Source organism: Delphinus delphis, chromosome 6 (genome assembly GCF_949987515.2).
Source record: "Delphinus delphis chromosome 6, mDelDel1.2, whole genome shotgun sequence".
NCBI classification, from domain to species: Eukaryota; Metazoa; Chordata; class Mammalia; order Artiodactyla; family Delphinidae; genus Delphinus; species Delphinus delphis.
In genome coordinates, this window is record NC_082688.1 from 20910138 (window position 1) to 20936724 (window position 26587).

At 45.1% G+C, this 26587-nt stretch overlaps 1 protein-coding gene across 1 annotated transcript in view; it reads right to left on the reverse strand.

Moving 5' to 3' along the window:
- SNX30 (sorting nexin family member 30) overlaps window positions 1–26587 on the reverse strand; it is a 105002-nt gene that overhangs the window by 10732 nt on the left and 67683 nt on the right. Inside the window, exons 5-7 of the mRNA XM_060014313.1 lie at window positions 22508–22703; window positions 20926–21125; window positions 4169–4255 (exon numbers count right to left, since the gene is read on the reverse strand). Coding sequence (XP_059870296.1) covers window positions 4169–4255; window positions 20926–21125; window positions 22508–22703 — 483 coding nt within the window. The remainder of the gene's footprint in view (window positions 1–4168; window positions 4256–20925; window positions 21126–22507; window positions 22704–26587) is intronic.

A 26587-nucleotide genomic window follows, 5' to 3' on the forward strand; every position in this document is an offset into this window, starting at 1 on the left:
CTACGATATGGATCTCTACCTAAGTATCCTTCTTGGAGCTAGGCTGGAGGCATCACATTATCTGCTCCCATGAGGGCAGTAGGTTAATAAAGTCCCCAAAGATTATATAAGGCAGACATGATCCCAGTATCGGGGGAGAGGTGCCAGGACCAATGACAGAACCAATTCAAGACGGTTGTCTTCTCGGCTATATGCCACTAAGTGAAAAGCAGGGCACAGCTTCCTAACTGGTGCTGTGTGAACAACAGCAATATTATCCCCCCAGCCCTCTGGGAAGCCAGAGTTCCAGGCTGGTCACCTCCAGTATCAAGCAACCTGGTCTTTGATCTCAGTGCGCCATACAAATATTTTCATTTTCTATGGAAGCTGTGAGATGAACAGAAGTTGAGGAAACACTGAGGCAGGGTAAAGATTGAGAAGAGGCTACTGAATTTGGCACATAGGAAGTCACTGGTGCCCTGAAAGAATGCTTTGAAAAAAAAATACATAAAAAGAAACAAGCTTCAGAGAATGGCAGCTGAGGAGGGAAAAGCGAGCGCCCAAGTGGAGAGCGGACGCAATGAGAACAGGAGCCACGAGCTCCCCAACACCCGCTGAATGGACTAGCAGACACAGACGGAAGAGCCAGCGGCAGGCCCAGGTTCTCTGCCCAGTCCCTCTAGCATCAGCCGTGCATCTTACAAAAGCCGGAAGCCTCACCCCTCAGTGAAGCAAAGATTGCTGGGAGCCCTTGTGGTGGGGATAAAGGGCTCCCACTTTGGAACCAGACACATCCGTGGCCCAATTCCAGCTCCACCGTGTGTGAGCATTGGCGTGTAAGTCATATAACTCCCCTGAGCGCTGGTTCCTCATCTTACAGATGAGGAACCGCATTGACAGAGGCTGTTATAGGAATCCAGTAAGGGAGGTGACAGAGTCCTGCCCTTCTGTGGCCGATGAGTCTGGTTTCCTAAGCTAGGCTGAGATCACAGCCGCCGTGGACAGGACTGGGAATTATCAGGTGTGTGTCTCCTCACTTGTCGAAAGTATCTGGAAACAACAGATACCCCTGCAAAACTCTCAGGTCTGCCGAAGCGCCGTATTAACGAGTCTCCCTGTTCCTATCTGCTACTTCACAGCTGGAGTTCTTGCTCTCTGCCACATCCTCCCCATTCCAGAATGTGCACCATTCTGGTGATTCTAGGAGACTCTGAAGGTCCACAGCCTTCAAGAGGCCTGTCCCACTGACCGCAGGTGCTCCTTCCTCTCCTCACCTGCTCTCACCCCGAGGAGCGGCACTTCAGCCCCTCTCGTGGTCCGCTCCGCCCGGCGCCGCACCACAACACCTCAGCTCCACGATGACGCTGCCCACTCCCAGCAGCCTCTTCACCTGGCCCGTAGCCAGTACAAGCTACCAGTGGGTCAGGGCCTGAAATACTCCCTCTCTTTCTTTCTCTTTTAACCTTGTATGAAGCATTCTCTCCTAGCATCCCTTCTTCTTTTATTTTTTGAACCAGCGACCTGTGAATATATTAGCATTTGAAAAGAGTCAAATGCAGAATAAAATGTGCAGGTTCCCCCCATGGTTTACCCTCCTATGAGTCCACAACAGACTGTGCATGCTTCCCGTCCAGTTTTAAATGCCATCCCTCAGCCCCCCTGTGTTTCTAGTAATAGCTTTGTCTCAAGCTTCTAAGGAGGGGCAAATTCTCAGATATCCCCCAGTCTGTGGTCCTGACAGATGCAGCAGAAGGCAGCCAGCCGCCCCCCCACCCCCAGCTGAGTGCCTGTAATTTCTCCAACCTCAAAATTAAAGTGAGGAAGGCCAAGCCTGCAAAAGCAAAGCTCCATCTTCCTGAGAATAAGCCACCTCGGGGTCTGCTGAGTTTCGTCAGCCTAAAAACAAAGCAAAACTTCGAATTCTGCGACACAAACGTTTCCCCTCAGCTCTAGCGGCCTCACCGCTGCCTGCCCTCAGCACACGCCGAGAAGTTGCAGCCACGGGGCCCTCCGTCCGGCAGCTGGAGCCACGGGGCTCAGTCCTCTGGCCTCAGATGTCCACGCCAGTGTGAAATCCCGGTGAGGGACATGGAGACCCAAGAGGCCATTTCCTTCTTCTGGGTTACAGAGAAGTGACCTCCCCATGGCTTCACATAAAATCAACTTTCCCTCACTCCTCAGAGCAACATTTCAAGATCTCACCTCAAAACAGAATCAGCCCCAAGATTCCCTCAGATCTTCTGTTAACATGCCCAGACCCGGCGCCTCCCTGTGAAAACTATCTTTCAGTGGGAATCTGGAAAGTGAAGCTCAAAACATAAAACAATAAACAAAGCACAGAAAAATCTTAAGCTACTCATTTCCTACAACAGGTCTCTCCCTGCTGATGGGTGGTCAGGGAGGAAAGACGCTCAGGAGGCGTGGAGAAGCAGGGGACACTTTGGGACACAAGGAAACGATGCCCCCAACAGTGCAGTGAGAAAAAACATTTTTAATAATTAAGAAAAAAAAAGTGGCAACAAACCCAGAAAATGAAGCTCTCATTCAGCAGTCCTACTAGAGGCAACAGGAGCTAGTTTGGAAAACAGAGGATCTACCAATGAAGCACCTGTTACTACATCAGACACTGGGCTGATTTTTCCACCTTCACAGCAATCACACGTACGCATCCCACAAAGGCTAATGAGCAAACCAGTCCAAGCTGGGGGACAGAGCTGGGATTCAAACCCAGGGCCATGTGATTCTAAGTCCTGTGCTCTGTCTACCAAACCATGGTTGACTTGGACAGGCTGCCAACTGAGCCCTCCTTTGCCCACCAAAGTAGTGGCTGCCCCAGACCCTAAACTGGAGACACAATTTCTGCTGCCCCCACCATTGGATCCCACTCACGGGTACATGGTCGGGACAGCCCCTGTTTTGTTCAGTATCACCACTGCTAAATCAGTAGCCAAGTTCACTCTGGTGTGGCTCCCACGAGAGAGAAGGAAGACAAACTCCGCCTCCCCACGGTGTGCTGAGAGGGTATAGGTGTGTTTGGGACCTACTGGTTGGTCTCCTTGGCTAGAAAGAAACCCTTCCCCATCTCGTAAGGACTCCTGTGGCCACGAGGATGAGTCGTATGGATAAGTGATGCTCCAGGGAGGTGAGAACAGCAGCAGCAGGAAGATTTCAACACTCCCTGGGAGGAGAAGGGAAGTCACCCAGGCCAGCAAGAAGGGTAGAGCACGAGGTGGGAGCTCTCCCAGGTGGAACACGTGAGCCAGAAACAGCTGTTTCCTCTGCTCTGTCTGCTCCAGAGTGGGTGTGACCTGCAGGCAGCCAGCAATCCAGGGCACAGTCAACATTTAATTCGGCCTATTACTCATAACCTTTAGCTCCTGTCTTTGGAAAGGAACTGTCCCCAGTAGGGCTGAACATTACTAAATGCCAAAACCAGCCTCTGACAAAGCTTGCATTCGGTGCTGAGCAGGTACGAATGCTGACAGAACTATTTAAGTGACATCATTTAAATACAGGACCTTCAGCTTCCAAACTAGGCTAGTGGCAGAACTTGCTGTCTTTCCTTCCCTCCCTAGCCAGGAAGAGTGACTTCTATACTTATATTTAGAAGCTAAATTGTTAAGAGTGAACTTTTTAAATACAGCATTCCACGTCATCCCTTTAAGTGACACTGAGACGTGGGCTCAGCAGGCCGTGTTCCACAGTATCAGAGGGACAGCTAGGAATTAGTCGGCGGGACGGGCTGCTGAAGACAGAGGGCAGCTGTGCACACAGTGCTGTAAAAGTGCTCACTCTCAGCTTCTGTGCTTTTCTCCTCCTGGGTTGGTTACAGTTTGTGGACCAGTCCACAAATCACACTTCTGAGAACACTGATCTAGACTGTTCTTCCCCAGTCTCCTCAGCCCCATTTCATAGACAGGAACTGCCTATAAATGGCAGAGCTGGAAACCTTAAATAAAAAAAATAAAAAAAAAAAAAAAAACAGGAAACAGCAGGAGAGTCAACCGCCAACGTACATTAGACATAAAAGGGAGCAAAAAGAGGAAAAGAACAGCATCAACCCCGCCCAGCTAGCACTGACCATCTTGGTCATATGGATCTAGGGACACGAATTCGCTCGTCATCCGGGGGGCATCACTGCCGGAAGCCCGGAGCAGCCCGCCCGCCCACCCCGGGCAGTTCCCCTGACCTTGGGCCGCTCTTCCTTCCTCAGAGCCACAGCTTCCAGTTTGGCTTCGTACTCGGCTTGCACTTGGTCCCTTTTCTTCAGCACGCTCTGTGGGAGGGAGAAAGGGCAGCGTGAACACAGCTGTTGCTTCTATACCCCGTTCCTCCTTGAATCATGGCCCCAGCCAGCCAAGTGCTCCTAGGACGGTCTGGCTGCAGCATGACACAGGCTCTGGAGGCAGCAGGGGTGGAGGAGGGAGAGAGGGAGAACCGTGCTCAGAGACGGAGCTTTCTAGCACGGTAACTCAGCCTGACGCTGAAAGCGACAGAGGCCTGGGAAAGGGCGAGGTAGGGGGAGCGGTGCCCACCAGCAGGCATGCGCACAGGGAGAACTCAGCTGTGCCAAGACGTGGAGCCTGGCAGGTGACAAGGCGGGACGTTCTCTGAACCGTTAATGAGAAAGTCTAAGTCACGAGAGTTCTTGTCTCTTTAATTCACTGAGTTGACCCCTGGTGGACTGATTTGCTCATTGATCATTATTAGCCACTTATCTGTCCTCCACTCTGGGCCAGTTATGCAAAGAGCAAAGAGATACAGCTCGTATTTGAGGGGTTCCAGCTAAGGGAGAGGTTCAGACACGGCAGGAGGCTGCTTGTGCTCGAAGAGCCACGGACGAGGCCAGAAGCCCTGCAACCATGCGGCGAGCCCGCCAGAGTGAGCGGTGATGGGAGCCAGGCTGGGTGGAACAAGGCGGAGGCAAGCCAGGCACCCAGAATGCAAAATTTAAGGAGACCCTCAGTCTTGGGCCCTGTGCAGGTTCAAGGTTGGCACCTGAGCGTGTTTCCCTAAATCTGTGCCCTGGGCGCCTCCCTCGCCTCATCTGCTCCTGACTCTGCCGCTAAGACCTCACCAGATACAACAGAAAAGGATCGGTTTCATCCCAGGGTTTCTTTTTTCTTCTTTTAGTAGAACCACAAATGACAAATGAAGAGTAATAAGAACTTTCTTTGCCACTAACTCAGAAGACACAAACTGCTGTGAGAGCTTCGAATCTCACGCTCTCTGGCAGAGCATGGAGTCCGGGCAGGAAGGAGCCATTCCTTGGCTAAAGAAGTGGACACCCTGTGTCCCTAGCACGTGCTAAAAGGTGATGAGTGACTGAATCACTGACAACGCTCTGATGCTTCTAATGGAAGGCGTCAGCATGGGGAACCTCAAGTCTCCCCTAAGTAAGTATTTACTTGGAAAAGTGTTTCACCACTAGAAGAACGTGAAGTAAAACTTGCAATAGCTTCCCTTTTCATTGCTTGTCACTCAGCATTCTCTTCGGCGCTCTGAAGTTACCTCCCCACACTCATCAGCCTCTGAGCAGGAACACTGATGGTGCTGTTCATAGCACCTTGTGTTGTGATGGAAACGTTCCATGATCTGCACTATCCAGTACAGCGGCTGCTCGTCCCACGTGCTGACTGAGCTCTTGAAATGTGGCTGGTGTGACTGAGGAACTGGATTTAAATTTTTATTAATTTTACCTGATTTGATTAAACTGAAATAACAGGACTTCCCTGGTGGTCCAGTGGTTAAGAATCTGCCTTCCAATGCAGCAGATGTGGGTTCGATCCCCGGTCGGGGAACTAAGATCCCACAGGCCGCGGGGCAACTAAGCCCACACGCCACAACTCCTGAGCCCGTGAGCCACAATGAGTGAGGCTGCATGCTGCAACTACCGAGCCCGTGTGCTCTGGAACCTGTGTGCCACAACTACAGAGCCCGCACGCTCTGGAGCCTGCATGCCACAACTAGAGAGAAGCCCGCACACCACAACTAAGACCCGACACAGCCAAAAATAAAATAAAATAAATAAATAAATATTTAACTGAAATAGCCACCCATGGCAAGGGGCTGCCATACTGAACAGAACAAATCAATAAAGTAAAAAAACAGAACAAAAAAACAGGGGTCCTTTCTGGATTTCACAGAGCCGAAAGCATTCTAAATCTACTGGTCTGGTATCAGCACTAGCTGCTCTCCATGGAGACACAAATATGGTTCCCTCGGGGCCAGGGGCAGGGGCACCTAGAACCCATGCCAGGGACTCCCTTCACAGGATGCCTCACATCTTACTGGGAAAAGCGCACATCCAGGCTAGGAACAGGGTTCCAGGAACTAGGGTGAGTTGTTCCAGTGACACACCCCTGTCAGTGTGGCAAGAACCTCACAACCAAAGCTAGAAATGCTCTTAAAACAATACCTTGGGACACAGCACAGCTGTGTGTGTTGTGCTCTCTGCTGTATCCCCAGCACTTGGGTAAGTGAACGAAGGAATGTTAAGGCAAGGCAGAAACAGGGTGAGGACGGCTGTGGAGGGCGGGGCAGGGGCACGCAGAGGGGAACGCAAGTATCTCCGCGCCCCTCCCCTTGTTGATTTCTGGTATCCACTAGAATCAGAGACCCCTACAGATCTCTGTGAGAAGCTCAGATGGTAAATGTCTGCAGGGACTAGCCTCCCACCCAAAACAGCAGATTCTGCCGATAAACCTGGCCACACTAGCCTGTGGTTGAGGGGGCCTGAGCCTACGATGGCGTGAAAGGGCCAAGGTACTTGTCAGCATCTGCAGAGAAGTTCCTGGGGCCACCTGTCCCCAGTTCTGCTCCAAGTCTCTCTGTAGAGGTTGCCCAGGCCCCCAGGCAGGGAGGGATGGTGAGAGGAGCCCTGTCAGCTCCACTCAGCTAAATGCATCTCCTCTCCCTACCCCCAAAGCAGGCAAGGGGGCCCCAAGATTCAGCCACACACGCCCCCTCCCACTACTGGGACCGTGCCTTCCTTGGCCCAGAGGAGAGGTAAGGGCTCTGTCTCCTCAGCCACTGCAATCCCAGCCTCGCCTGGAGCAACCAGACACTGCCTTCTCATGAAGCCTGACTGGAGGATTTGGGCTAACATCCCTGCCTCAGTGGACAGCGGAAATAACTCCCAACAACAAAAGCTCACAACGACCCTGCGGCAGTGAAAGGATGCCACCGCCATTCTACAGGCAAAAACACTACGGCACCGTGGAGGGACCTGGTTGAGGCCACACTGCTGGCTAAGAGCACGGTGGTGACTCACCCGGACTTCTCCTGCTGCGTTCCAGGGCAGAGCGCGGTTTCTCAGCCTGCCTGCAATCCAACCAGGCTAAAGGCTAAAGGCTGGGAAACCTGTTCTGAATCAAGATAAACTGTGGAAGACTATCATCCTCGCTGGGAGCACCTTTGAACACCACGGTCGATGGTCTGTAGGGACTGGCCTCGCAGCCGAAACAGCACAGATTCTGCAGATTAACCTGGCCACACTAGCCTCTGGTTGAGGGGGCCTGAGCCTACGATGGAGTGAAAGGGCCTAGATACTGTGTCAGCATCTGCAGAGAGGCTCTTCTATCACTGAGTGACAAGCAAAAGGCATCTGTCATCTGAGCTTCTCACAGAGATCTATAGGGGTCTCTGGTTCCAGTGGACACCAGAAATCAACAAGGGGAGGGGCGCGGAGATACTTGCGTTCCCCTCTGCGTGCCCCTGCCCCGCCCTCCACAGCCATCCTCACCCTGTTTCTGCCCTGCCTTAACATTCCTTCATTCACTTACCCAAGTGCTGGGGATACAGCAGAGAGCACAACACACAAAACCCCTGCCCACCTGGAGCTTACATTCTAGAGGGGAGGCAGATAACACACAAGTAAAATGTAACAATATAGCGCGTGTAAGGCAGTGCTAGGTGTCCAGGAAGAAAGATAAAATAGGAAAGGAGGATGTAAAGCACTGAGGGTTTGGGAGATGACGAATTGTACACTGGGTGGCCAGGGAGGACCTCAATGAGAGGTGACTTTTTTTTTTAAAATATATTTATTTTCTTTTATTTATTTTTGGCTGAGTTGGGTCTTCGTTACTGCACGCGGGCTTTCCCCAGCTGCAGGGAGCAGGGGCTACTCCTCGTTGTGGTGCGCCGGCTTCTCATTGCGGTGGCCTCTCCCGCTGCGGAGCACGGGCTCTATGCCCGAGGGCTTCATTAGTTGTGGCAGACGGGCTCTAGAGCACAGGCTCAGCAGTTGTGGCGCACGGGCCCAGCCGCTCCGCGGCACGTGGGATCTTCCCGGACCAGGGCTCGAACCCGTGTCCCCTGCATTGGCAGGTGGATGCTCAACCACTGCGCCACCAGGGAAGCCCGAGAGGTGACTTTTAATTAGAGACACGGAATACATTTCTCTCAAACGCTATATATATTTTTTAATGTAGAGCATTTCATCACAATTTCAAAACGATCCTAGTAATCTGCAACTTCACTACCCTTCTTTTCAAATGCAGAGGAAAAAAATGACTTGTTTCTTTAATAAATAAATTGCAAGGAAAAACAGAGGGGGAGGGATTTCTAAAATATTAAAAAAATATATCAAGCAATGTATGGATTTTATTTATATCCCAATTTGGGAAAAAACTATAAAAACAGTGTCTGAGACAACTGGGGAAATTGAACACTAACTGGATATTTGAGGAAATATTAAGGGGAAAAAAAATCTGTTTAGGTGTGATAATAATGTGGTCCTTTTTCTTTTTTAAAAGAATGCTTGCATTTCAGAGATATGTATTTTTGTATGAAGTGATGTGATGCCTGGGATTTGCTTTAAAATAACCCAGGGGGCGGGGGCTGGGAGCAGGGGGAGGAGAGCTAGAACAAGATGGACCGTGAGTGGGCGACTGTTGCAGCCGGCTGATGGGTACGTGGGGGACGGTTATACTTCCACCCTACTTTTGGATATGTTTGAATTTTTCCATGATAAAAAAGTTAAGCAATGGAAACATAACACCTGTCATCCAAAATGTTTACTTTACAAACTAACAACAGCCATTAAACAAAAGTGTTTGGAAGTTCAATCACAGATACATTCTGTGTTTTGGCTCTCAACATCTGCACTGGATTTTCTCCAAGAACGTGCCACAATGGTCAGTATCAATAGGAAAGTCCAACATCCAGGAAACAGGAAAGTCTCCACCCCCAGAGCTCATGCTCATGTCTCCCCCTGAGAAGGCTGTCGGCTCACAAACGTGGAGGAGGAGGAGAGAGCAGCCAAAAACAGCCCCAATGCAAATGGTCCACAGGTCCGGAAGGTTTTTAAGCTTCAAGTCTTTCTGTAAGAGGGACATTAGGATGCAGGGTTGACAGTACAGAATGGCTTGTATTCTGGTGCGCCAAGGGCTGACAGCCCAAAAGACCCAGGAGGAATTTGTGTAGAATAATGAGGGTTCCGTAATAAAGAAGCTCAAATGAGAATAAAAATCAAACACCCAAAACCAAACAAAACCCAGACTCACACATACAGAGAAAAGATCGGTGGTTGCCAGAGGGAAGAAGGGTTAGGAGGGTTACAAAATGGGTGAAGGGTATCAAGAGGTACAAACTTCCAGGTATAAAATAAGTAAGTGGACTTCCCTGGTGGCACAGCGGTTAAGAATCCGCCTGCCAATGCAGGTGACACGGGTTCAATACCTACCTGGTCGGGGAAAATCCCACATGCTGCGGAGCCACTAAGCCCGTGCGCCACAACTACTGAGCCTGTGCTCTAGAGACCGCGAGCCACAACTACTGAAGCCTGCGCGCTCTAAGGCCTGTGTGCCACAACTACTGAGCCCGCATGCTGCAACTACTGAAGCCCGCACAACTAGAGCCCATGCTCCGCAACAAGAGAAGCCACCGCAATGAGAAGCCCGCGCACCGCAACGAAGAGTAGCCCCCGCTCGCCACAACTAGAGAAAGTCCATGCGCAGCAACAAAGACCCAATGCAGCCAAAAATAAATAAAATTTAAAAAATAAAAATAAATAAAGTAAGTCATGGGGATGTACTGTATAGCATGGAGAAGAGTCAATAACACTGTACTAACTCTGTAAGGTCACAGGGTAAATAAAGTTATTTTGGTGATTGTTTTGCAATGTATACAAATGTGGAATCATTATGTTGTACACATGAAACTAATATCATATGTCAAATATACTTCAATTTTTTAAATTTATAATAATTTAAAAAGAAATCTGACACCCGACATAGCCTTATGGCCTGTCTTTGGGTGCCCCTCTAGGAGAGCATTTTCCTATGGGGAGGAAAATTAGTCTGAACTTGGTCCTGATGACATAATTTCTGATTAAATGACTGAACTTAGGTTGCCCCATTCAACATGCTCTTTTCACATATTCATTCTTTGATGACAGACAACCTGTGAGTTAAATTTTCTAGGGCAATGTTGGTAATACTAAAACCACACATTTTGCCTTAGTTTTAAAAAATACTTGTTACAGAAAATTTGGAAAATAAAGAAAAAGGTAGGGGGGCGGGGAAGCACCCACAATCTCATCTTTCAGGCACAACCAGTAACACGTTTTGTCTTTACTTCTAGTCTTTTCTCTTGAATGACTCCTTTGATGCTCCCCACTTCTCTGTGTCTCTTCCTGGCACGTCTGTTTTTCAGATGTTGGATACCTGAAATATTTTGGTCTGGCCCTCTCACTTTTATATTCTTTTTCTCTCCAATCCTCCATCTGTCTTTCTGTTTCACTTTAAAGTGATTTCCTTAACTTTTTCTGCTAACTCTTCTCTATTGATTTTGTTTTTTCATTTCTATCATGATCTTCATTTCCATGAGCTCTTTGTTTATTCTCTGGATTTTAAAAAATGCTTGTTTTATGGCTGTGACATCTCTTCTCTTTCTGAAGATACTGATTTTTTTTTCCCCTGGAAGTCTTCTTCTCCCTCAATGATGCTTTATGTTTTTCCTTCTCTGTATTTACTTGATACTCATATTAGAACCTTCCCTAATATCTGGCGACCCTTATCTGCACACTCACCTAAGAGGGAACCACTAAAAAACTGGTTGAAAGCTCTGTGACTTCGAGGTCTTGCTGACAGTTCTCTACAGGGACTCTGCTGGGTCATTTCATTGAAGATTCCCCCATCCCTCTCAATATCGGTATATTCTAGTCTCTTCTCCCAAAACCTGTTTAGATTTTTCCAAAAGGCTCTTTTAATGCTTGCAGGGAAGGTATAAGGCTGAGAGCCAAGCAGAGGAAGACGACTAAGAATCTCAAATCTCAGTAACCTTTTGCTTTAGATTTTAGGATCTTAGCCGCCACCTTTAACTTTGCCTGGCGGCTCTCGGTCCAGAGACCCTCTACTTTTTTTTTTTATCACCCTCCAGCTCTGCCCGAGTGGCAAAGCGATAGTGGCCCCTGTGTGAGGAGGGAGGACAGAATCGGAAGCTCTAACTGCTTCCGAAACAGACCCCTGACTAATCCTTCTCTTTCGCTCCATCTTTCCCTCAGTCCCGAGGTACTTGGTGCTGCCAATTCTTGACCATTTTGAAGGAGTCCCCGGTGTAAACCAGGTGGCTTCTTAGTCTTTCCCCACCATCAGCTTGGGCGGCTTTGAGTCACCTGAGTCCCTGTCACCTCTCAATTTGCTTTTAGTTCCTCACTGTACTGCGATTGTTTCCCTTCCTGCTGCTCTTTGTCTTTGCAGAAGCATACCTTTAAAAAACAATCATTCTAGTGTCATTTTGGTTTCATGAAAAAGAGGAAGTTTCAATATGTATACAGTCTGCCCTAACTCAGAATCTCAGAGTTTTAATTTTTATACTTTTCTAATTTTTAAAAACAGTTGAGATCATCATGTACATTTCTACATCCTGATTCTTCACATTTTCAAGAAATCAGGCCCTCAGTCCATAATCACTTTTGTTTAGGAAGGAGGACTTTTCTCCCCGAAATCAATCTTCCAGAAAATCTTTTTGGTTTTTGAAAGGCACCAGAAGTGGGCAACCTAAAGCACTGACTAGTCACTTGACTCCTTAGCTCCGCCTTGTGGCCTCTGAGGAGAAAAGGTGGGCAGGCTGAAGAAACCATCCGGCAATTAAATAACCAGCATCTGAAAGCAGCAATCCTGGAACATTGCTCAAAGTATTTATCTCCAACTCAAACTGTCCTCAAACCCAAACTTCTGCATCCACATCTTACACCTCTAATCACGATCAGCAATGACTTCCATATTATTAAATCCGATGGCCACCATTTATCATGCTCTTTCTAAAAACACTTCTCTTGGTTTCCCTAAGGTCATCCTCTACTCTTTTTCTCCTACCACACTGACCATTCCTTCTCAGGCTACTTTCCTACTTGTTCCACCCCCTAATTAGGTGCTACACCACTAAATATTGCCAATATACACCACTAAATATTGCCACTAAATATTGCCAATATTGCCTAATTAGGTGCTACACCACTAACTATTGCCAATGCCTCAGGAAGCAGGCCTGGACTATTTACCTCGATCTCATCTCACCAGATAATCTTCCGACTCTCGTAGATTTAAACGCCATCTATACAGAAATGACTCCCAAATTTCTATTCCCACTCTAAACTCATAACCAGCTGCCATGACATCACTACTTTAATGACTAACAGGCATTTTCTTAACTGAATATGGACAAAACAACCTGATTCCCAACTGCTCAATCTGTTCCACCCCAAACTTCCTCATCTCACTAAACAGGACCACTATCAACACAGCTGCTGAAACCAAAAACCCAGGAGTCATCCTCAATTCCTCCATTTCTCACTTCACATTAATACAGCAGCAAGTCTAGTTGGCCCTTCATACAAAATATACCCCAAATCCACCCACTTCTCCAAGCTCCACCACCTCAGTTATCTGCCACCTGGCTCCCTGCAACAGTCTCCTACTGGTCTCCGGACCTCCTCTCCCCGTCCCCCACGCAACAACCCATTCTCCATACTGCAGCACTAGCTGTCTTCTTAAAGTAAAAACCGTATCCTGTCATTTCCCTGCAGGAAACTAACTGGCTTCTCTTTTATTCCTAAGTACAAAATCCAGACTCTTACCAACCATGGCCTTTAAGATATTACCGTATGTCCTGGCCTTTACTTATCTCTTTGACCTCCCCACCTGCCACCTGCTCCCTTGCTCAACTGGCCCCACTCACACTGGCCTTTACCTTATCACCCACTCTTCTGACTCTCACCTCACTAGTCATCACCAAGACCTCTGAGATAAGCATGCTCTTTGACTTGCAGATAAAACTCTCTTAAAAATAACAAGGTACATAACAATGAGCAGAGTTCCCTATGCTTTGAAAAAGAATAGATACAGGTATATGTATAACTGAATCACTTTGCTGTACACCTGAAACTATCACAACACTGTTAATCAACTATACTCCAATATAAAATAAAAAGTTAAAAAAAAAAGATACATGACATACAATAGTTATATATCTGTAAATGTTCCAATTGCACCACACTGCCAACTTCAATATCTGCCAACTACCTGCTATGAATGAGGCAGTGTGGGATATGAAGTATAGGGCTCTGCCCTAATCTTCTTAAATAAAAATTCTCCAACTCTTGGCCTGGTCATAGTGATGCCAGTACTCAAAAGGCACTGCCAGAACTTTGCTAAAGACTCTAACGTGTTCTCTTTCAGCCCGTTACTATCATAATTACATTTTACACACACATTGTGTATAGGATGTGAGCCCACGGAAGGGCTCACCTGCAGATGTCTACAGTGTGCTTAACTTGAGTCTTGAGCCTGAGGGTAACTTTGGTACCCCTCTCTCTCAAGCACTGTTCACTCCGTAGCAACTTTGGAATACACATCTTCAACCATCTTTCCAGTACAAGCTGTCCTCATTGTTCCCTGAACATTATTCATCTGTTCCACATGGCCTGATAACGACCCTCCTTTTTCGGTGCTTTCTCTCTGCCTCCAAAGGGAACAGAATGTACCCAGCCACAATTATACTTAGAGAGATAATTTGAGTCTCAGCTTTGAAAAGCAGGAACTGATCCAGTTTCTCTCACCAACAGTAAAGACACAAATATAAGGTGGCTGCTCATTAGAATTGGGGCCATGGAACAGAGAAAAGATCTACCCATGGGGCTATGCTTCTTTATCTATAAAATGAGCAAGTTAGACAAGATGAACCTCGTCTACAATCGTAGTAGTCCCCAGAAGCTATGCTCTCCAACCAGTCTAAGTGCAGACTGGGGCAGTTTCTAATGTGGACATTAAAGCATTTGATCCTTACCACTTTTGTTCTAAAATTTTACAATGATATGCTTTGCGTTGGTTCTCTGTTCATTCCTTTTGCTGGGTAGTTAACCTGTCACGGCCTTCAGCTTAGGGAGATTTTCTTGTATTATTTCTTTCATAATTTCCTTCCCTCAGTTTTCTCTGTTCTCTCAATCAGGAACTCCTATCAGTTGGATGCTGAACTTCTGAGATTAACCCTCCAGGTCTCTTATCATTCTTTCACATTTTCAGTATTTTTGCATTTTTGTTCTACTTTCCAACTACTTTTATTTTTTATACAGTAGGTTCTTATTAGTAATCTATTTTACACATAGTAGTGTATATATGTCAATCCCGATCTCCCAGTTCATCACACCACCACCACCACCCACCCCCGCTTTCCCCCCATGGTGTCCATACAACTTTTTAAAATATAAATTTATTTAATTTTTTTATTTTTGGCTGCTTTGGGTCTTCGTTGCTACACATGTGCTTTCTCTAGTTGCAGCAAGCAGGGGCTAATCTTCATTGCAGTGCGTGGGCTTCTCATTGCGGTGGCTTCTCTTGTTGTGGAGCACAGGCTCTAGGCACATGGGCTTCAGTAGTTGTGGCACACGGGCTCAGTAGTTGTGGCTCACGGGCTCTAGAGCACAGGTTCAGCAGCTGCACGGACTTAGCTGCTCCACAGCATGCTCCACAGCACAGGTTCAGAAGTGGTGCACGGACTTCCCAGACCAGGGCTCGAACCCATGTTCCCTGCATTGGCAGGCGGATTCTTAACCAGTGCACCACCAGGGAAGCCTGGTTGTCCATATGTTTGTTCTCTACATCTGTGTCTCTACCTCTGCCTTGCAAACCAGTTCATCTGTACTATTTTTCTAGATTCCACATATATGCATTAATATACAGTATTTGTTTTTCTCTTTCTGACTTGCTTCACTCTGTATGACAGTCTCTAGGTCCATCCACATCTCTACAAATGACCCAATGGCTGAGTAATATTCCATTGTATATATGTACCACATCTTCTTTATCCATTCGTCTGTCAATGGGCATTAAGGGTGCTTCCATGACCTAGCTATTGTAAATAGTGCTGCAGTTAACACTGGGATGCATGTGTCTTTTTGAATTATGGTTTTTCTCTGCGTGTATGCCCAGTAGTGGGATTGCTGGGTCATATGGTAATTCTATTTTTAGTTTTTTAAGGAACCTCCATACTGTTCTCCATAGTGGCTGTATCAATTTACATTCCCACCAACAGTGCAAGAGGGTTCCCTTTTCTCCACACCCTCTCCAGCATTCACTGTTTGTATGTTTTCTGATGATGCCCATTCTAACCAGTGTGAGGTGACACCTCACTGTGGTTTTGATTTGCATTTCTCTAATAATTAGTGGTGTTGAGCAGCTTTTCACATGCCTCTTGGCCATCTGTATGTCTTCTTTGGAGAAATGTCTATTTAGGTCTTCTCTCCATTTTTGAACTGCGTTGTTTTTTTGATACTGAGCAGCATGAGCTGTTTACATATTTTGGAGATTAATCCTTTGTCCGTTGATTCATTTGCAAATATTTTCTCCCACTCTGAGGGTTGTCTTTTCATCTTGCTTATAGTTTCCTTTGCTGTGCAAAACCTTTTAAGCTTCATTAGGTCCCATTTGTTTATTTTTGTTTTTATTTCCATTACTCTAGGAGGTGGGTCAAAAAAGACCTTGCTGTGATTTATGTCAAAGAGTGTTCTTCCTATGTTTTCCTCTAAGAGTTTTATAATGTCCAGTCTTACATTTAGGTAAGACTTTAATCCATTTTGAGTTTACTTTTGTGTATGGTATTAGGGAGTGTTCTAATTTCATTCTTTTACATATAGCTGACCAGTTTTCCCAGCACCGCTTATTGAAGAGGCTATCTTTTCTCTATTTTATATCCTTGCCTCCTTTGCCATAGATTAGGTGACCACAGCTGCGTGGGTTTATCTCTGGGCTTTCTATCCTGTTCCATTGATCTATATTTCTGTTTTTGTGCTAGTACCATACTGTCTTGATTACTATAGCTTTGTAGTATAGTCTGAAGTCAGGGAGTCTGATTCCTCCAGCTCCATTTTTTTCCCTCAGGATTGGCTAATTGGGGTCTTCTGTGTCTCCATACAAATTTTAAGATTTTTTGTTCTAGTTCTGTAAAAAATGCCATTGGTAATTTGATTGGGATGGCACTGAATCTGTAGATTGCTTTGGATAGTATAGTCATTTTCACGATATTGATTCTTCCAAGAACATGGTGTATCTCTCCATCTATTTGTGTCACCTTTGATTTCTTTCATCAGTGTCTTACAGTTTTCTGAGTACAGGTCTTTTACCTCCTTAGGTAGGTTTATTCCTAGGTATTTTATTCTTTTTGGTACAATGGTGAATGGGATTATTTCCTTAATTTCTCTTTCTGATCTTCTGTTGTTAGTGTATAAGAATGCAAGAGATTGCTGTGCATTAATTTTGTGTCCTGCAACTTTACCAAATTCATTGATTAGCTCTAGTAGTTTTCTGGTGGCATCTTTAGGATTATCTATGTATAAACCATGTCATCTGCAAACAGTGACAACTTTACTTCTTCTTTTCTAATTTGGATTCCTTTTATTTCTTTTCCTTCTCTGATTGCTGTGGCTAGGACTTCCAAACCTATGTTGAATAAAAGTGGAGAGGGTGGACATCCTTGTCTTGTTCCTGATCTTAGAGGAAACGCTTTCAGTTTTCACCCTTGAGAATGATGTTTACTGTGAGTTTGTCACATATGGCCTTTATTATGTTGAGGTAGGTTCCCTCTATGCCCAGCCTCTGGATAGGTTTTGTCATAAATGGGTATTGAATTTTGTCAAAAGCTTTTTCTGCATCTATTGAGATGATCATATGGTTTTTATTCTTCAATTTGTTAATATGGTGTATCACATTGATTGACTTGCGTATATTGAAGAATCCTTGCATCCCTGGGATAAATCCCACTTGATCATGGTGTACGATCCTTTTAATGTGTTGTTGGATTCTGTTTGCTAGTATTTTGTCGAGGATTTTTGCATCTATATTCATCAGTGATATTAGTCTGTAATTTTCTTTTTTTGGAGTATCTTTGTCTGGTTTTGGTATCAGGGTGATGGTGGCCTCATAGAATGACTTTGGGAGTGTTCCTTCCTCTGCAATTTTTTGGAAGAGTTTGAGAAGGACGGGTGTTAGCTCTCTCTAAATGTTTGATAGAATTCACTTGTGAAGCCATCTGGTCCTGGACTTTTGTTTGCTGGAAGATTTTTAATCACAGTTTCAACTTCATTGCTTGTGATTGGTCTGTTCATATTTTCTATTTCTTCCTGGTTTAGTCTTGGAAGGTTATACTTTTCTAAGAATGTATCCATTTCTTCCAGGCTGTCCATTTTATTGGCATAGAGTTGTCTGTAGTAGTCTCTTATGATGCTTTGTATTTCTGCAGTGTTTGTTGTAATTTCTCCTTTTTCATTTCTAATTTTATTGATCTGAGTCCTCTCCCTCCTTTTCTTGAAGAGTCTGGCTAAAAGGTTTATCAATTTTGTTTATCTTCTCAAAGAACCAGCTGTTAATTTTATTGATCTTTGGTATTGTTTTCTTTGTTTCTATTTCATTTATTTCTGCTCTGATCTTTATGATTTCTTTCCTTCTACTAACTTTGGGTTTTGTTTGTTCTTCCTCCTCTAGTTTCTTTAGGTGTAAGGTTAGATTGTTTGAGATTTTTCTTGCTTTTTGAGGTACGACTGTATTGCTATAAACGTCCCTCTTAGAACTGCTTTTGCTGCATCCCATAGGTTTTGGATCATTGTGTTTTCATTGTCATTTGTCTCTAGGTATTTTTTGATTCCCTCTTTGATTTCTTCAGTGATCTCTTGGTTATTTAGTCACGTATTGTTTATCCTCCATGTGTTTGTGTTTTTTACATTTTTCTCCCTGTAATTTATTTCTGATTTCACGGCACTGTGGTCAGAAAAGATGCTTGATATGATTTCAGTTTTCTTAAATTTACTGAGTTTTGATTTGTGACCCAAGATGTGATCTATCCTGGTGAATGTTCTGTGTGCACTTGAGAAGAAAGTGTAATCTGCTGTTTTCGGATGGAATGTCCTATAAATATCAATTAAATCTATCTGGTCTGTTGTGTCATTTAAAGCTTGTGTTTCCTTATTAATTTTCTGTCTGGATGATCTGTACACTGGTTTAAGTGAGGTGTTAAAATCCCCCACTATTATTATTATTATTTTTTTTTTTTTGCAGTATGCAGGCCTCTCACTGTTGTGGCCTCTCCCGTTGCAGAGCACAGGCTCCGGATGCGCAGGCTCAGCGGCCATGGCTCACGGGCCCAGCCGCTCCGCGGCATGTGGGATCTTCCTGGACTGGGGCACGAACCCGTGTCCCCTGCATCGGCAGGCGGACTCTCAACTGCTGCACCACCAGGGACGCCCCCCCCCCCACTATTATTGTGTTACTGTCAATTTCCTCTTTTAGAGCTGTTAGCAGTTGCCTTATGTATTGAGGTGCTCCCATGTTGGGTGTATATATATTTATAATTGTTATATCTTCTTCTTGGATTGATCCCTTGATCATTATGTAGTGTCCTTCCTTGTCTCTTGTAACATTATTTTAAAGACTATTTTATCTGATATGAGTACTGCTACTTCAGCTTTCTTTTGACTTCCATTTGCATGGAATATCTTTTTCCATCCCCTCACTTTCAGTCTGCATGTGTCCCTAGGTCTGAAGTGGGCCTCTTGTAGACAGCATATATGTGGGTCTTGTTTTTGTATCCATTCAGCAAGCCTGTGTCTTTTGGTTGGAGCATTTAATCCATCCACGTTTAAGGTAATTATCGACATGTATGTTCCTATTACAATTTTCTAAATTGTTTTGGGTTTGTTTTTGTAGGTCCTTTTCTTCTCTTGTGTTTCCCACTTAGAGAAGTTCCTTTAACATCTGTTGTAGAGACGGTTTGGTGGTGCTGAATTCTCTTAGCTTTTGCTTGCCTATAAAGCCTTTGATTTCTCTGTCAAATCTGAATGAGATCCTTGCCAGGTAGAGTATTCTTGGTTGTAGGTTCTTCCCTTTCATCAGTCTAAATATATTGTGCCACTCCCTTCTGGCTTGTAGAGTTTCTGCTGAGAAATCAGCTTTTAACGTTATGGGAGTTCCCTTGTATGATATTTGTTGTTTTTCCCTAGTTGCTTTTAATAATTTTTCTTTGTCTTTAATTTTTGTCCATTTGATTACTATGTGCCTTGGCATGTTTCTCTCTGGGTTTACCCTGCCAGGGACTCTCTGTGTTTCTGGACTTGGGTGGCTATTTTCTTTCCCTTGTTAGGGAAGTTTTCGACTATAATCTCTTCAAATATTTTCTCGGGTCCTTTCTCTCTCTCTTCTTCTGGGAGCCCTATAATGCGAATGTGGTGCATTTAATGTCGTCCCAGAGGTCTCTTAGGCTGTCTTCGTTTCTTTTCATTCTTTTTCCTTTATTCTGTTCCATGGCAGTGAACTCCACCATTCTGTCTTCCAGGTCACTTATCTGTTCTTCTGCCTCAGTTACTCTGCTATTGATCCCTTCTAGTGTCTTTTTCATTTCCGTTATTCTATTGTTCATATCTGTTTGTTTGTTCTTTAATTCTTCTAGGTCTTTGTTAAACATTTCTTGCATCTTCTCCATCTTTGCCTCCATTCTGTTTCTGAGGTCCTGGATCATCTTCACTCTTGTTATTCTAAATTCTTTTTCTGGAAGGTTGCCTATCTCCACTTCATTTGTTGTTTTGGGGTTTTATCTTGTTCCTTCATCTGGTACATAGTCCTCTGCCTTTTCATTTTATCTATCTTTCTGTGAATGTGGTTTTCATTCCACAGGCTACAGGACTGTAGTTCTTCTTCTTGCTTCTGCTGTCTGCCCTCTCTCCAACTACTTTTTTTTTTTTTTTTGCAGTACGCAGGTCTCTCACTGTTGTGGCCTCTCCCACCGCGGAGCACAGGCTCCGGACGTGCAGGCCCAGCAGCCATGGCTCACGGGCCCAGCCTCCCTGTGGCATGAGGAATCCTCCAAGACCGGGGCATGAACCCGCATCCCCCGCATCGGCAGGTGGACTCCCAACCACTGCGCCACCAGGGAAGCCCTCCAACTACTTTTAAAATTTGTTTTACTTTCCCAGATTTCCTCAGCCTCATCTTCCAACTTTACTTTTCAATTTTATTTCAGCAATCGTATTTTAACCTCCAAGAGCTCTAATTATCCAATTGCTCTTTTTCCACAACATACTGTTCTTAATCAGCAGATGCTATTCTCAAACTCTCAGAGAACACTAAAAAGAATCTCTTCCAAACTTTTTTTCTTTCATTTAATTCACACACTTGGTTCACCATGTGTTCTTTTTACATGTCCATGAGGTCAGTCCACGTCTGATCCTACCCACCCAGGAAGAAGGAAATCTGTACCACATGCAAATAGGCAATAATCAATTACTTTTTTTTTTAATTTTATTTTTATTTATTTATGGCTGTGTTGGGTCCTCATCTCTGTGCATGGGCTTTCTCCAGCTGTGGCGAGTTGGGGTCACTCTTCATCACGGATTCAATTACTTTTTGATTAACGACTACAACAAAGAAAGTACCTAAGTGCACAAGAAGTGAGTCAGCTTACCTTCATGCAGTCAGAGTATAAAATATATTCCCTGAGCACAGGTAGAAAGTCTTCTGTCATGTCCTCTGTCAGCTCTTCCAAGGCTGTAGAGCAGTTGCCGATGCAGGCTGACACACCCTCCAGGGGCTCAGCCAGCTCCCCCTCTAACGCACTCCATGTGGAGTACACAGGCCCATATTCTCTCAGCTCTACAAGGTACTCTAAAGGGGGAAGAGAAACCAATTAAGATCAGCTGGGTATCAATCACTGGTATTACTGACTCAATAACCAATGCAGCCAAGAGCTCTCTGAGTATGCTTTCCTTTAAACACAACACTGTTTATAACCAATTTTTTTAATCTCCAAAAGCTGATGTTACATCTAACACTATAACATCAATCAACTCTACTCCATAATAGGAATGTCATGCCTCTGGATAATGGGGACCACAATGCCTTTGGGGGAAAGTGGTGGGAGCTACATCCACCAAATATCTTCCTAGAAACCTACTCACCTACCCCTACAGTGAAGCCATATTTTAACAGGCAATGGAGGTAGGATTTCATATAGGTTTAGGGGGGTGTTTTTAAAAATTTTAAAAAAATCAGTCACAATGGAAAAATAATGGAATTTTAGGAAACAGTTGATACAAGAAATGTGGTCTTACCTAAGCAGACTCAACTCTCTCATTCAGGGGTCACCCCAACACCTTGGTCCCATCAGAATTTACCCCACATGATCTTTAGGTGTAGATGGTACCTAAAGCCATTTCCAAAACCTGCAGGCCCTACAGGATACCAGCAGCAGGTAAAGGAGAATCAAAGCACAGGGAACAAGGAAAAATGTTGTTTGATTTCCCCCACAAAAAAACCTGGCCTATCATTTGTCACCAGGATTCTTGCCATTACAACAAAATGTTGTTGCCATTTTTTAGTAACCAATGGATGGCAACTACTGGAGAATCCTTCTCTATGTGTTTCACATCACATGCCAGCATGATCATTAACACTGTTCAGGTCTATTTGGCCTACATACGTGTAAGAAAACAAAGGGCCCCAACATTCTGGGACACGAAAAAGCAAGTGGCCATGAGAAGGGTGGGGAGGAAGTGGTGGCAAGAACAAAGGCCTCATAACTCCCTGGGTCAGGAAGAGTGGGTTTGAAATGAAGCAAGGGTAGGCAGGTGAATCAATTTCAAGCCTGAAGGCTCATTAGGATAGTAACTTTGGCAAACACTGCTCTCATTTTGAACCATCTTTCTGCCAGAAAAGATACTTAAGTTTATTTTTTAAATGATCATTGCTATGGATGAAGGGAAGTTGAGCGAGAGAAAAGTGGAAAAGCCTAGAGGCTCAGAGTGGTTGTTTGCTATGGGGAAAGCAAACACAAGGATGAAATGCAGGGCAAGGGACGGGGTGCAAAATTATACTCTGGTCACAACTACCTCCCCCGCTTCTTGTATTTATTTATTACTTTTATAAGCAAAATGTGGCCTGGTTCTGCTGCTCCGGCATTTCTGCATTTTGATTCTGCTTGGCGCAATGAATGCCATTTCTGCAAACGTGGCCCCTGGGCCTGATCAAGAACTCAACAGAGAGCTCACCTATTTCCTCCTTGATGATCCGCTGGGCTATTCGATCAATGGTTCCCAGCTTGAGCGCAAATGTGTCTAAGTACTCGCCTATGGCTGCAAACTCGAGAGGCCGACTCCTCAGCTTGTAGCCGCCAGTGACATGCTTGACCGACTCACCCACTCGAGTCAGCAACGCCATCCCTTGCTTCTTATGGGCATTCAGGTCCTAAGGATGACATATGAACAAACAAACTCAAAGGGCTCGACTGCTCACATGGCAGGACTCAGTAAGCCAACTCCTTTAGGCAGCTTCCTTTTGGAAATGGAAGACTCAGAAGATAAGGAGGTGAGTTAGGCTAAGGCGCTCACCACACACACACACACACACACACACACACACACACACACACACACACACACACACGCACACACGTCTCCTCTCCTTGCCATCACAGCCATCACAGCCACCACGCTCATACTCCTGCACCTTTACGCCCAGGTCTCTTTATACAGAGCTGGACTCCTACCTTTCCAGTCAGGTTCACTCACCCAGCACACCTTCCTTTAAACACAACTGTTTAAATACAAGTTTTTAAAAAAGTGTCCCTTTGTCCTATACAAAAGATCCTAAATTGTCTTTAGGAGCAAAATTCAAGAGCTGAGATTCATTCCCTTCATTTATTTATATCCTAACCAAAGCCATAGAAGGGAAGTGGAGGGTGGGAAGCAGGAGACAGTGACAGGAAAGGTGGTGCTACAAAACCCAGGCCAAGGAGAGATGCTGCAAATGACAAAACATTTTACCCTGGATTTCTTGGTTGAGACATTAATGGGAAATACGTTCAGCTGCACAATCCACTGAACTGAAACCTAAAAAGCATATTAGTCTGCCAGGTAAAATAAATTTCTTCCTATCGTTAATCGCTAAGGGGAATCTTCAGTATCTTCCCGTTGTTCTATGTCACTTACTTTAATGGTGCCTTCAAAAGTGGTTTTACAGAAGATGCAGGTGTCTGTTCCTTATGTCTACCCTCGATACTAACAGAATGATAATTCCCAGTCCTAGAGGGACAGGTCTACAGGGAGAGAAGGGAACACGGCACAAGGCCACTGCTTTCTGGTGACCTCGCCTCATGTAGGGATAGAGCAGAGGTTAACACAGCTGTCTGACAGCCCCTTCCCACGTGACACACCATCCCAGGCTCAGGTCTCCAAAAGTGCCTGAAATGTAGATCCCTCCTGATTTCACGTCCTCCTCCTCCATGCAGCCAAAGCCTTCACTTCTGCTCTTGATTCTGCCCTCTCCTGTCCACACTCCCCCCACCAGCCAAGGCCCTTGCCCTCTCAACCATCCCTTCTCTCCTGTCTATAATTCCAACTTCTAATCCGTCAGCATGTGAAATATATGCGAAGCTCACTGATCTTAAAAACGGCAGCAACCTCCTCTAAGCTCCCTCCTCCATCTCTGTCCTTCCTTTCTATGCCACCTGCCTGAGACAATGTTCTAAGGATCCCATCTCGGGGAATTCCCCGGCGGTCCAGTGGTTAGGACGCTGCAATTCCACTGCAGGGGGCGAGGGTTCGATCCCTGGTTGGGGAGCTAAGATCCTGCATGCCACAGCCAAAGAAAAACATTTTTAATAAAATAATGATCTTATCTCCCCTTCTAACCTCATACACTCTAGATAAAAGCATCCCTGTAGGCACCAGGCTTTCACAAGACCGTAACCGAAGCCCTGGAGTTCTAGGAATTGCTCCACAATGTTTTTCTGGATAAGGGTTCGATCCAAATGGACTCACTGGACTGCATAAACTCTACTTCAAGTAGCACTTTACAAAGAATCCCCAGTTAACCAAGTTCATTAACGTGTTGAGTACAGTTATTTAGTCGTACCTATCTGACTGCTGCACCCATTCTGCCAACAATGAAAACACTGATTTGAACACAGCTGATACTAAGCATCCTCCACCTCCCCCAGCATCAGTGGTTTCTTCTTAAGGACGCTTCTAATTTGTGGTAAGATCATGTCATCACAAGGAAGAGGAGAGCTTCTGCGTTCACTATGGCAGAGCATGTCAGTGGCCTATCTAAGGACAGGACCAAGTTATTCAAAGCGTTTTAAAAGATGGGGGTACGGGGTGGGTGAGATGGGGAGTTATTGTTTAGTGGGTACAAAGTTTCAGTTTCGCAGGATAAAAAGTTCTGGAGAGTAGATGTACGACAGGGTGAATATACTTAACATTTCCCAACTGTACACTGTAAAATGGTTAAGATGGTAAATTCTATGTCATGTGTATTTTCCCACAATTAAAAAGAAATAAAAGAAAAGATGAGGTTATTTAGTGCATTTGCTTCAGCAAATAAAACTGAACTAAGGCAGGAGGCTGTTGTTTTTAAACAAGCCAACTCCCCCGTACTCACTCACGTCAAGTTAGATTTTGATTAAGACTTTGAAGGGCTTAAAAAAAAAAGCAGTTATCTCTGATGATAGAAATCAGGATACTGTTTACCCTGGGGAGGAGCGGGGTGGTAGTGATTGGGAGCAGAGATGAGAGAGGCTTCCAGTGTGCTGGGGATTTTCTGTCTTGATTGGGTAGTGATTATAAAGGTATGTTCATTTTGTGATCATTTACTGAGCTGTGATTTGTATATTTTTCTCTATGTATGTTATACTTCAGTGACAAAATTGAGCAAATTAAAAATAAAATCAGTTCATATTGCTTGGTCCACAGATGAACACCACATATACCCCAAAAAAAAAAAAAAGAAAAAGAAAAAACCACCTTTCCTACTTATTCTTTACACAAATTCCTAATGACCGGGGGTCCAAGCTTTCTCCTCCTTTGTCTCTTTATTCAATAAAAATGACGAAACTTGAGGGCCTGCCTGGACAACGAACCACTAATCTGGGTGAAACAGTGAGCTGCACTTTTGGGGAAGAGAGTGGATTTTACTTTGTGTAGTCACTGGAAGAACTACGTCCGAGAAGCAGTTCACCAGGAAATACTTATTTTTAAAAAGAACACAAGTTTGACCTGTGCGGGAAAGGTTTCCAGGAAAAAAAGAAGAGGAACAGGAATGTCATCAAGGAGGCTAAGTGCCAACTGAGGTCCAGGAAAAAGTAAAAAAGAAAACCCACAACCCTGGAGGACTTTGCCAGGTGGCTCTTACGTCCGGAGAATGGCATCCCCTCCAACGTCTTTACGGCAACTGATGCTGTCTGTAAATATTTCTCCATTTTGCCATTTTGAAAAAGAAAACTGAAAAGTACCTGGGCCTTAATACCCTTGCCAACATGGAATGAATTACCTATGGCCTGAATGTGAGAATAGGATACATGAAAATAAACAGATGGGGCTGGAGGGAAGCTGGCACAGGAGTCTGAACACGAGCTCCCATATCTGCAGACAATCAGAGTCGAGCACCTCAGACTGCCGGTCAGTTCTGCCAACAGGGAAGTTCAGAGAAAAGTCGGGGGCGCCAGCTTGAGTTTGAATACATAGAATCTGGCCGCTGTGTAGGCCCCAACTATTTCCCTGGCAAGTGCCTGGGAAATGCCCACTGGCTAGGAACTTGGCCGTGGGCAAGTAATGCTCAACTACTCCTGGTCGGGCAGTCTGTGCAAACTGTGGCCTCAGGAGCCACAATGACCCTATTTCACATCCTAGTGATGCCAGCTGAACTCGCACACACGCCCTGAACTTTAGTTTCCTTGCCTGTGAAATGAGGCTATAAGCAAATACTCACAGGGTTCCTGTGAAATATGTCCTTACCAAACACTCAATAAACATTCTTTCCCTTTCGTGCCCACCGTTGGTCAGAACGGCCTCACCCAGTAATATCGCCGGACACACGCCCTGAACTTTAGTTTCCTTGCCTGTGAAATGAGGCTACAAGCAAATACTCACAGGGTTCCTGTGAAATATGTCCTTACCAAACACTCAATAAACATTCTTTCCCTTTCGTGCCCACCGTTGGTCAGAACGGCCTCACCCAGTAATATCGCCGGTTAAGTGTGTAGGGAAACACTTATCCCTGCTTTTGGTAAGTGAAACTATTCTAACTTCCTTGACTGCTGCAGGGGGATATTTCTCCTAAATTCTAACATG